The 12,160-nt window shown below is 40.1% G+C and overlaps 1 protein-coding gene across 1 annotated transcript in view; it reads left to right on the top strand.

Moving 5' to 3' along the window:
• The first annotated feature begins 4,724 nt into the window (after window positions 1-4,724).
• cntn3a.2 (contactin 3a, tandem duplicate 2) overlaps window positions 4,725-12,160 on the top strand; it is a 34,697-nt gene continuing 27,261 nt past the window's right edge. The window contains exons 1-3 of the mRNA XM_031286822.2: window positions 4,725-5,252; window positions 8,111-8,248; window positions 8,958-9,093. Coding sequence (XP_031142682.1) covers window positions 8,194-8,248; window positions 8,958-9,093 — 191 coding nt within the window. The 5' untranslated portion in view covers window positions 4,725-5,252; window positions 8,111-8,193. The remainder of the gene's footprint in view (window positions 5,253-8,110; window positions 8,249-8,957; window positions 9,094-12,160) is intronic.

The raw sequence follows: 12,160 nt of genomic DNA, 5'->3' as shown, positions 1-12,160 counted from the left end.
AAATGTGTCTGTATTTTGTTATTTTGCCCAAATGGATTCATTTAGAGCGGCAACTGTTTAGTATGCCATTTTAATCAATTTATCATTGTTTGGCCTTTTTACTGCAATCAATATGTCATTGTTGCAGTCAGTTACTTGAATTACCTTGATATCATTAATTCACAATGCAACTGTGGTAGAGATCATTAGCATAGCCTATGTTGCACACAGAGGTATTGTAAATGCTGGTAAATGATGATCCAGATTATAACCACATTTTCAATAAATGAAAATAACTAACTAGAGGAATGTGTAAAATAAATGTGGACTAATGTAAGTACACAAGCACCAAGGGACAAATGGTGAGTGCAGGGAATCTCACCCACTTGTCACAGCTTCCAATTTCTTGTAATCAATGTCTCAAAGTAATTTCAATAATTCATAATAAATATAATTCATGGTAAATGCTACATACAGCACCTTTACTGTTATTTGTTGGAATTGACAAATGTAGGTTATATCGAGGTCACATCAAACTTATGAAAAATACAGGTTTTAATTCAAGGTATCTTATATGCGACCCATGCTTATTAAGATTAATGAATAGTTCTTTTAAATTAGATATTACCTATGAGGATCCAGAGATGGTGCATCTCTGTGCTGAATTTACTGGACTCACCCCAGGTCAGACCTCAAAAGCTGGTTTCTAATTGCAGGTCTCCTCTGTAGCCAAGCAAAGTTTTTATTGGCCTACAGCAGGATTTATTTCAAAGTGGATCTTTCCCATCATTAGCCCCTAGCAAGGCCTCCCTATCAGCAGCAGTAAAGAGTAAATTCTTGAATGCCTAAAGTAATGGACCTCCACAGCCATGGAATTGCAGTATGCAATAAAAGGTATGTTGGCCCATTAGTCTTCTATGCAACAGCCTGGCTAATGAACTAAGGCTACCAGAAATGTAAAAAAATAAACTAACAAGAGAAACTTACTGAGTCAATGCGAGAGATAGAAAGAGAGAGCATCTCTACCAGTGGCCGTGTGATATATTTAAGTGAACTGCAGACAACACCCAAATCGTTTTAGATTCACAACCACATAGCTGAGCGATGTGTATGTTCAGATAAGGGGTGTAAAAAAAGGAAGATGATTTGTGGTTTTGTGAAAAATGATTACAATAAAAGTGAAAAAGATGTAAGTTTACATATTTGAAGCAATAGCTGTTAAATTTTTCATGAAATTATGAAGTAGGCTATATAGTGTTTCCTCCAGTCCTGACAAATTACTTACAAGTGACAAATTGCCTTCCATTTCTACCTCTGCGTGTGTGTGTTTTCGTGCGTGTGTCCTTCTTCAAATAAGAGCCTCCACTTCCCAGTCTTCAAATGCACACATTTTCCCCACAAAGCCTGAGGAATTTCTGTCAGGTGTGCAGTCAGGAGTTGAGCAATGTTCTGTGATGAAAAAACATCATAATTAACATCTTAAATCCCATTTGAAGTGTGTGCATTTGAGATTTCCTCTGCTACTTTGTGTGAAATTGCTGTTTCGCTGTCTGTTAACAGAGCTGCGGAGTTAGCAAATTAAGCGGTGATGTTTTCCTCTGTAAAACTGGGTTAAACATGGGGGTCGCTGCATTGTGCGATAAGCACAGATCGTGCAACCATTTGCACTTTTCTTTGTGCTCTCCCAAAATTAGACTAGCTAATAATACAGGAGCATTTACATTGCATCCTCTGAATGGTTGAGAAATAAGACCTAATGACTTCTGCAGCTTAACACACATTTAGGGCACAATGCACACACACACACTGAAGAAACTAATATCTTCAGGGGGTTGCTATTAAGATGGTTAATCCGTGGACCTCGAGAGGAGCAGGATAAAATATTCCTGGAGGAACCTTTTTTCACAACAAGCTCCTAGGATCAAGTGCATGAATAAATTACAGGCATAATTAAAGGAAATGTCAAATGGCTGCTGTATGGAGCTTTATTAACGATGCCCTGGCCATGTTGAAGGAACCTGGGCCTGAAATGAGGATGATCAATGTAGGTTTAATGGGGCCCCTAGTAGACTGAGGGACTACGGGACCTACGTTAATACAGTTAGGCTTCACTGAGGCCCAGTACACATATTAGACATTGTGGTGATGTACACAAGGGTAACATGACTGTGGTAGTAAAGAAGAGGGATTCACTGTTTGTGAGTGAGGGAAAGAGAGAGAGAGTGAAAGACAAAGAGGAATGAAGGGCAGCTGAGAGTGTGCATGAGAGAGGGAGGAAGAGAGTTGGAAGAGAGAGCAGTTTCTTCCCAGTCTTGTCATGGGAAATACATCATTTCACCATTAACCAATGCAGTCAGCAGATGCTTATCAAAAACAGTGAAACGTCAGCCTTCTGCATCTCAGTAGCAACCCAATTTCTTTCATTAGCAGTTTTGAATTATAGTCAAGTTCAGTGAAGTAAATTATATTTATAGAGCCCAAAATCGTGAATTTGTCTCAGAGGGCTTTACAATCTGTACAACATACAACACCCTTAATTTATCCCTAGACCCTCCATTCAGATAAGAAAATACAGAAACACGGAGTGAAAAAAGAGAAACCTCAGGAAGAGTAAGAGGACGAATCCCTCTTCCCGGATAGACAGACATGCAAAAACTGACATTTATACAGAGCATAGACAAAAGTAGCAGTTTTAGAATTACATTATAAAGAAAGACTTGTAGGTGTATAATGTAACAGTAGATAATAAAGTAAAGTAAAAAAATTCATTAAATATTAACAGAGTTTCAGGTAAAATGTAAGTGTTTCGAATACTTTGGATCAATTATGCATTCATCATAATCTAAGGTGAAACATCAAACTCCTGCTAGAAAATAGTCAGGTAGTAGCATAAACAGCATTTTGTTTTTAAAGTAGACATTTTGGCTTGTCATAGCACGGAAAGCACAAGTGTAACTAGTAACATTAACAATGGCTCCATTCTATTTAATACTAGCATCCTGAAACTGCCATCATTCATTTTAATATTTATATCTGTTTTCCCTACTTTGACATGTCCAAATTTCAGTAAAAAGGGACAAATAGAAAGGGAGAAATGTCACCAATATTAATACCATCAATTTGTATTTGTGTGTTTTAATCGCAGGTACCTGCTCCATTATATTTCCATAACAACCAGGTCCATTTTTTGTGGCAGAGTGGAAAACAGGTTCAGTTGTACCCACAACACTTCAGTCTCCTCCAATCACAAAACTAGTTTGAGTAATGTCACTCAGCCCACAAGCATGCCCTGCTTGCAAACAAAGAAGAAGCCACACTCACACATTATTTTAGTAATTTTAACACCCCAGTCTGCAGCTCTATGTTTTCAGCATCTTGCAGCTCATTATATTGGTTGCCTGGTACATGTATGCTTCAGTCCTGATGGCTGTCACTGACCTCACATATTATAACTGGCAGCCACTCCTAGCGCATAAGCTCACACAAGCTGATTGTATGCTGCCTGTCTAGTGTGAAATGAACAGCTGAAGAAAACAAGTGACTGGTAAAGAAAGTAACCAAGACCTATTTCTTGAAGGAGTTCGTTTTGGAGACTTTATGCCCCCTAGTGGTCAGAAATCTCTTAATGCTGCTTTAAAACTGTCAAGCCAAGCTAAGCCAAGCCAAGTGTTGGTGTCTTTCCTACATAGGCTGTCCTGGCTAGCACCTGGGGTTTCTCATAGCAGCCCTGTCTCCTAAAAATTACGTTCCAATACAATGAAACTGCATTTTAAATAATTTCTGAGGGAAATGTATTTTGTCCCGGATTATGTTTGTCTTTGATGTATAACAAATATGTTTCTAATCAAAGTCTGTGAAAGTCCATGAAGGGAGATCGGGGTGGACGGATGGGTCAAACAAACGAAGGACTTTCTCCCAGGACATTGCTGTTCTTGTCCCATGGGAAACCAAAAATCAATGTAGTTTACGTAACGTACTTAACTTATGTACCAAACTTAAATTACGTAATAAACATACTTATTTTAACCCAAACCATCATATTTTTTTAACCTAACCAAGTAGTTTTGTTTCAATTCACAACATTAACCACCACAACCAGACAGGGTTCAGAGAGTTTCCTTCATTTGTCTTTCTGAAAAGCGGAAATATATTCCTGTCAATAGTCTATTATTTTGCTCAAATGATAACTAATTGCATATTACTAGCCTACGGTTGTAGAGACCAATTTAACTTGAAAGAAATATGGTTTGCAAATCAAATGTTGTGAGTTTGGTCTGGAGAATAGCTTATAGTGGTCAAATATTGCTTATTGCAGCTTTAATATTCCACTTTTATGAGAAATTCTACATGCTTGCAAGAGTTTTCACACAATTTTTCTGTGATTCAGTATCATACTTGGTTCCTTTTTTATTTACACTTCATGATCTGGACTAGAGTTTTTTTTTTAAATACTGTTGTTCTTGGCTATAGACATACAGTCTTTGGTGCACAGGCACCTAAGTATAGGCTGCATGTGGGCCAGGAGTCCTTACCAAATAAATTCTATCTACAAGTTAACTCTTTAGAAATTAGCTTACTTTTTGTTGTCTAAGCTTGGGAGAAATGCCTATGAAGAAAAAACAAATGACCATTACTCCCCTAATAGTGGGTGAATCAGGCTCACTGTTTCTTCGCAATATTGTGGTCTGACGCAGGGGGGCGCAGTTCCCCGCCAGGTGCGTCTTCCTCCCTCCCGCACCTTCCTATCCCAGCGCTGCTGGTTCTGGCTGCTCCATCATCGTCTCTCGCCGCTGTACAGCCCACTTCTTCTTCGCAGCGAGAGCTGACTTGATGCGCATAATAAATCATCACTGCAAGATTCCCTTTCAAGCCCAATTTCAGACCAATTTCAGACCTACGCGTTTTGGATTTGAGAGCGTTAACACAGGCGAGAGTCGAGCCTCTTAACTGGGGATGTTTCAAATGTGATTTAGCACGGCAAACAACGTGGGTGTTGTGTGTGTGCGTGCGTGTGTGTGTGTGTGTGTATGTTTTTTTTTTTTTGTGGGGAGTGGAGGAGAAGGGGGAGAGCAGCGATATGAAACGCGTGTGTTTATGTCTCCTGCGTTACCCGTTATCTTTGACTGATCACCGGATTTTTCACCTGTATGAACGACCTTGCGATTGTGACCGAAATTTTTCCTAAAAGGTTTTCCATGGAGGATCAATCTGTCGCTTTTTCCGTGAGGGCTGAATTTGTTTTCTGCTGGTCTCAAGATATTTCAAGATAAGAGGTAAGACAAAAAAAAAAAAAAAAAAAATAGCCCATGAGCGCGCTTGACAATTGTGAACGTGCAGAAATACAGAAAGCTACATTATTTACACAGTGATATTTATATGCTAAAATATTTATTCACTTTAACAGGCGTGTATATGTCGACCTGGCTTGCCTGCTGTCCGAATTGGCCCATCGATTTCTAATGCTATTTATTTGAAAATAATTGTTTAGGCTGGAGTAACGTGACGTGCCCTCCCAACTGCAGCCAATTCCTCCAGTCTAGGTAGTCTGATTTTGGAGGGGCATGCATTCAGACACAGGCACTGTGGTATTTTGTTTTAAATAAAGAGTTGTTCTGTGGTTTAGCCGTGCCTTTCTTTGTCAAACTGATGTAGAGATGCTTCATTACTCACGTAGTGATAATTTAGCCTCTAACTGCTCCTGTGGTTCCTACCTGGTGTGGTGCCACACTGCAGCCTGGCTTCACCTCACCCTCTGAAATGTGTTGCTACATACCAACACTAAAAAATCAGAATGTATGGTGCTGGTGTGCACAAAATACTTGAAATTCAATTCAATTCAATTTTATTTATAGTATCAAATCATAACAAGAGTTATCTCAAGACACTTTACAGATAGAGTAGGTCTAGACCACACTATAATTTACAAAGACCCAACAATTCCAGTAATTCCCCCAAGAGCAAGCATTTAGTGCGACAGTGGCGAGGAAAAACTCCCTTTTAGGGAGAAACCTTGGGTGGCGAGGAAAAACTTCCTTTTAGGGAGAAACCTCGGACAGAACCAGGCTCTTGGTATCCAAGAATGTATGTGTTGTGTAAGTGTTACCAAGGACCCTCTTCCAAAGGAATTAGTAGGTAAAAATACCTTCAGCAAACCTTGACAAGTGTCGCGACAATGATTAGCTATATGCCTCCTGAAATACAGTAAGTGTAGAAGGTACACACACACACACACACACACACACACACACACACACACACACACACACAGAAAAACATTTCTACCCTGCAACATTCACCAGGTAATTGCATACTGGTATGTCAATGTAATCTGTGATGAATGCAGTGAAGGCCTTCAAAGTATGTAGGCTACACTCCCACTCTGCCAGCTGGGCTATTTGTTCAACCAGCGTGTTACTTGGATGCTGGTGGAGTGTGATGGAGGTGCTAGATATCGTGATTATACATTATTTAACCCAGTGGTGTCTTGATACAGGAAGGTACCCTCTGTAATTGAGAGTGTTTCACCCTGCAAAGCGTTCTCACCACCTTCTATCACACTCATCATTATTATCCATGAGTGCAAGCTGTGAGTGAGTGTGTGTGTGTGAAATCTTATACATGATGTACATGCGAACCACTAAGTGATCTGCTCTGTTTCATATCACTGAAATAATTCTGTAACTCAAATTTTGCATTTGCAAATGAGTTATTAGACCTGCATGAAGAAAAAGGAACACATTGCATCAGCTGTTACAGTTGTGCCATCCCTGACAAAACCCCATTACAAATGCAAACCATAACTTGCAAAGTCAACAGTAGTGTAATACCCACAGTACCTTCCACACACCAATCCTCAGTCCTGAGGTGCCAGCAGTTTGCACACTGGGGGCCTATCACTGAGGTATGGCATGCAGGACTCGTCTTGAGAGGAAGCGTACCAATCCAATTTTGCAGACTTTGGGGGAAGAAAAAGGGCTGAGCAAACATGAAAGGTAGGGAAGAAAATTCTGGCTGAGACCCCCCACATCCAGGTAGCTGATAAACAATTAGACCCTCCATAAGTAATGCTCTGAACCAGGCTCGCCCCGGCATTAGGCCACAAATGAGCCGCACATCCCGGCTTATGTCTTCTAAATGGAAAGCCAGTGTGTGTGGAGCGGGGGTGTTATACTAAAGTGAGTGTGGTGTGTAGGTAGGTATGTGTGGGTTGTGTGACATTTAGCAGATTGGTGTTATTATCTGTCTCTGCCCTTAATATATCTTGAACACCTCTTGAAGAAATTTGTGATTCTGTGTTTGCGTTCATGTGCATGCTTTTATGCAGGTACACACTATTGTACACAGATCTGCATATACTACTCCAACCACATGAATGTTTGTGTGTGTGTGTGTGTGTGTGTGTGTGTGTGTGTGTGTGTGTGTGTGTGTGTGTGTGTGTGTGTGTGTGTGTGTGTGACTGACTGCTTACTTAACTGCTGTGTTATTGCTGGTTCTCCGTTGTGTGTATGTTTGACATTTCATAATTGCATAATTTCTCGCTTAGTCTCCTGCAAGAAGTGGTTGCATCACAATTTGCAGCACATGCTACAAGCAGGCAGACACTTGCCCTTGATTATGGACCTGGGTGGAATGGCTTTCTCATCAGACTGTCTTGATTCACCGCAGCATGTGGGGAGACACATGCTGCTGTGGGGGAATCTAATTGATTGGATGGCACCCAATTCCCAGGTCCAAGACTCCTCAGGCAGCCAGAATAAATCCGTCCAAGTAAAGGATGAGCTTAGGCGTTGGTCCCTCCCCTCCCCCCCTCTAATAGATTGGCATGGGCTTCTTCCCATATGCCTCTGGTATCACCCTCAGACATCTCTGGGTGCAAGTTGCCTGAAGCTCAGGGCACAAAGTGACACTCTGTGGATCTTCACTGATCGGAAATGTGAGAATGGACAGAAGTAATGAGACGCATTCTGCACCAAACTCCACATCCAATTTGATCATAGTTATATTTACACTACTCAAATATAAACTTGCCCTGTCTTCTCCTGATGGGTGATAAAAAGACATAATGTTGAAAGTGGGATAAAAATATCGGGGGTTGGCGAGTTGTTTTACAACAAAATTCTTGTTCAAACAGGTCAAGCTCCCCTCTCTTGGAGAACAAGAGTGCCATTTCGAAGCTTATTGGATGAAAGTCTCATTTGCCCTTCGTTGCCAAAGATGACGTTGCCATGGAAACAGCTTTTACTGTTATCAATCATCGACTGTCTAGCAGGTAAACCACCTTTTTATATGAGTAATGATTCTTTCACGTTTGGACATTTACAGTTGTGGGATGATGGCTGAAGAGCCGAAAATCATGTCAGTGTCAGAGATGATTGGATGTCCACGGTTAAAAGGGACACTCCTCAGTATTGACTTCCATTCACAACACAGACACAATGCTCTCAATCTTCTTCTTTCCGACTGTGATTGTAACCTGATGAAGAAGCATTTGCTGTTGTTTCCTTGTCTTTTATCATATTTTCCGTGTTTTAATTAACACAAAACGCAGATCAAACATATTTATCATAGGGTTTATGTTCACCAAGAACAGAGTCCAAGGATTGTTCCTATAAAGTCAAAACAAATAGAATTTTTTGACATATATTGTACAAAATTTGACCAAGAAATGATTATCTTTTATCATATGTAAATGCATTTGTTTTTAAATACTGGAAAAGCAGTATTTCTTGGAATGGCATCCTGTTATTATTATTTAGCTTATTCTTTTGGAAGAATCTGCACTTTGCAACATCTCAAGAAATCAAGTAACTTCCCGTGTTTAGTAATGTCCAACCTCCCATTTTGACAGAGCCTCCCGGTTAGAACAGAATATCCAATTTCCTCCAGAAGTACAGGGAATTATGGTGGCCGAACTCTGCTATCAAAATAGCACTTTTTTCAGTCATTATGCTCAGGCTGTTACTGTTTCTCTCTGACAGATTGTCTGGACAGTGGATCATACCATGGTCCAAAATGGAGGATGGAGCCAGGTGACTTGTTCATTCCTGTCGACTCCATAGAAGAAGAAGCTACTCTGACCTGTGATGCAAAGGGAATGCCACCTCCTCAGTACAGGTAAGACCACATCCAAATGGAGGTGTGTGTGTGTGTGTGTGTGTATGATAAAGATGCGGCATATTATTTGAGATTTACAATGTACGTTTACTTTTAACTATTAAACTACGTGAAAATCACTAATCCCAAAATCAGTCTCAAAACTGGATTCTAAAAATACAGTTTGCATTACAAAAACGCTGTAGTTTAGTCAATAGTAACCATCACCATTTATTACTTTTTTTGGAATGAACATAGAGGGTTTCATGTAACAAGAGGACCACAATAATGTATTGTAATGATGTGATCAGTGCAGGGAACATAACTTATATATATGTATGTAAAAACTTAACATATGCAAATATTTGTATGAACATTAAAATATTTAACAACTAAGACATAAACTGAACAGTTTTCACAGACATGTGACTAACAGAAATGGAATAATGTGTCCCTGAACAAAGGGGGGGTCAAAATCAAAAGTAGCCCTCAGTATCTGGTGTGGCCACCAGCTGCATTAAGTACTGCAGTGCATCTCCTCCTCATGTACTGCACCACACTGGCCAGTTCTTGCGGTTGTTGTTGCCATCCTGTACCTGTCCCGTAGGTGTGATATTCAGATGTACCGATCCTATGCAGGTGTTGTTACACGTGGTCTTCCACTGTGAGGATGATCAGCTGTGCTTCCTGGCTCCCTGTAGCGCTGTCTTAGGTGTCTCACAGTAGGGCCATTGCAATGTATTGCCCTGGCCACATCTGCTGTCCTCATGCCTCCTTGCACCATGCCTAAGGCACGTTCACGCAGATTAGCAGGGACCCTGGGCGTCTTTCTTTTGGGGTTTTTCAGAGTCAGTAGAAAGGTCTCTTTACTTTCCTAATTTCCTTATAACTGTGACCTTAATTGCCTACCGCCTGCAAGCTGTTATTGTCTTTTCGACCGTTCAACAGGTGCATGTTCATTAATTGTTTATGGTTTATTGAACAAGCATGGAAAACATTGTTTAAACCCTTTACAATTAAGATCTCTAAAGTTATTTAGATTTTTACAAAAGTATCTTTAAAATACAGTGTCCTAAAAAAGGACAGAAAATTTCTTTTTTTTGTTGAGTATATATATATATATATATATATATATATATGTGTGTGTGTGTGTGTGTGTGTGTGTGTGTGTGTGTGTGTGTGTGTGTGTACATATATATGCATACATATTACTGTTTGCCTTGCAGTTACTATTCATGTAAAGCCCATTTCACTCATTCACAGGACTGTAAATAAGGATTTATAAAGATTTATCACATGGACTAGGCAGGTGCTTGCTCCCATTTTCTCCAAATTAGACTGAAATGCACACAGACAGTCTGAGCAGTGGCGTTATTATGGCTTTACTAATTCATATTGACTAACATGCAATCTGCCGCTTGTCTAGCCTGAAATTATCTTAGCGACACACGTGTAGCATCTTAATGAATCTTAAATCTCCTCTTAGAAAACGCTGTGAGACCAATGCAGGTTGCTAGACACCAGTTGGCACCAACAGGCATTGATTGCAAGTGTCTTTGGTGTTCACCAGTGGACTTACTGCGACACAGCCAGCACAGACGAGCTGAATGATAGTGGTGGGGAGTATGTACGCTCATTATTTCAGGCTTTTCACATTCCCCGCCTAAGACCAGGTATTTCCATGTACTGATTAAAGGTGAGATGAGCATGTTTAACGTGGTGTCTTGTCAAACTGGCTGTGCTGGGCTCTGCAAGCTCTCAGCACCTCTCTGGCTTCTCTCTTGAAGTGTAAATAGAATCACGCTGCTCCCTCCCCCGTCCTCTCTTTTCTCTCTTCTCCTTTCCTCTGCCAGTCCTGTCACTCACAAAGATGAGACTTTTGTAGTATGCACACTGTGGCGGCATAATAACTCATAGGAGAAAAACAAATATTGTATGGAAAAGCATCTTCTCCACAGCAGGTCATAAAAGTGATGCAGTTAAAAAAAAAAAAAAAAAGAAATCTAAACCTAACCTTTACTTGACCTGTGGTTTGAAGCCTGTGGGCTCAGGGCTACAGGATGATTCAAAATACTTGAGTTTATTTGTGGTCAGATGTTCAGACAACATGTGTTCACAAAATGAGTCTCAAGCAGAGTAATTCAGTTTTGGAGTTGGTATTTAATCACCTGCCCAATGTTCAGGGCACCACTGAACAGCAAAGGCACTTCAGAACAGGTCAAAAAGAGGTGACTATGGGATAAAGAGCTGAATGCACTCCAGTGGGCACAGACACCTAACCACATACATACACAAGTATCACTATATCTGAGCCATCATACAAACTCTAGTCTTTCAAACTGTATAGCCTTATGAAGTAGGGTTAACTGCAATACATGCAGAAACACAGCTATCAAGTACAAGTGTCAAGAGTTTGGCAGCAAGCACTTATTGACGTATAGTGTTTTGGATATTCTTTAAAAATTGGAGATTATTATCATTTTGGAGGTTAGACTCAAAAACATTTTTGGACAGTTGGCCAATATGGCCTCCACGTCTTTCATTTCCACTTAAGAGAAGTAGAATAGAAAAATGTGTCAGAAGGAAAGAGACTGCTATTTTCTGTGCTTTGAGAAAAATGATGGAACATTCTTGAAAAGTGCTCTGTCCTTAAACCCATCAATGCTCCGTTTTTAAATAACATTTAAGAAGAGATAGAGTGTTGTGGTGGCAGGGAAAGAAAGTTTTTTCGTTCTGAATAATGGCACTTGAATAAGTCAATGAATTAAATGTAAATTAATAAATAAAAAAATAAATAAATGTTCATATTATGCTTTTTGGCTTTTTCCCTTTCCTTTATTGTGTTATATATCTTTTTTGTGCATGTTATAGGTTTACAAAGTGAAAAAGCCCAAAGTCCACCCCAAAGGGACTTAACCATCTTCCAGAGAAAACACTGTTCACAAACTGCTCCAAACAGCTCTATTGTAGTCCAGCCTTTACTTCCGTGACAAACCTACATCACTTTATAACACACGTTATAATGCTCGCCAAACTGCTAGCGTGGCACGCCCTCATACTCTGCTTCTACTGCACATGTGCGACTCCC

Source organism: Sander lucioperca, chromosome 12, assembly GCF_008315115.2.
Source record: "Sander lucioperca isolate FBNREF2018 chromosome 12, SLUC_FBN_1.2, whole genome shotgun sequence".
Lineage (NCBI taxonomy): Eukaryota > Metazoa > Chordata > Actinopteri > Perciformes > Percidae > Sander > Sander lucioperca.
Note: the sequence above shows the minus strand (reverse complement) of the source record. Positions and strands in the feature narration are given on the sequence as shown.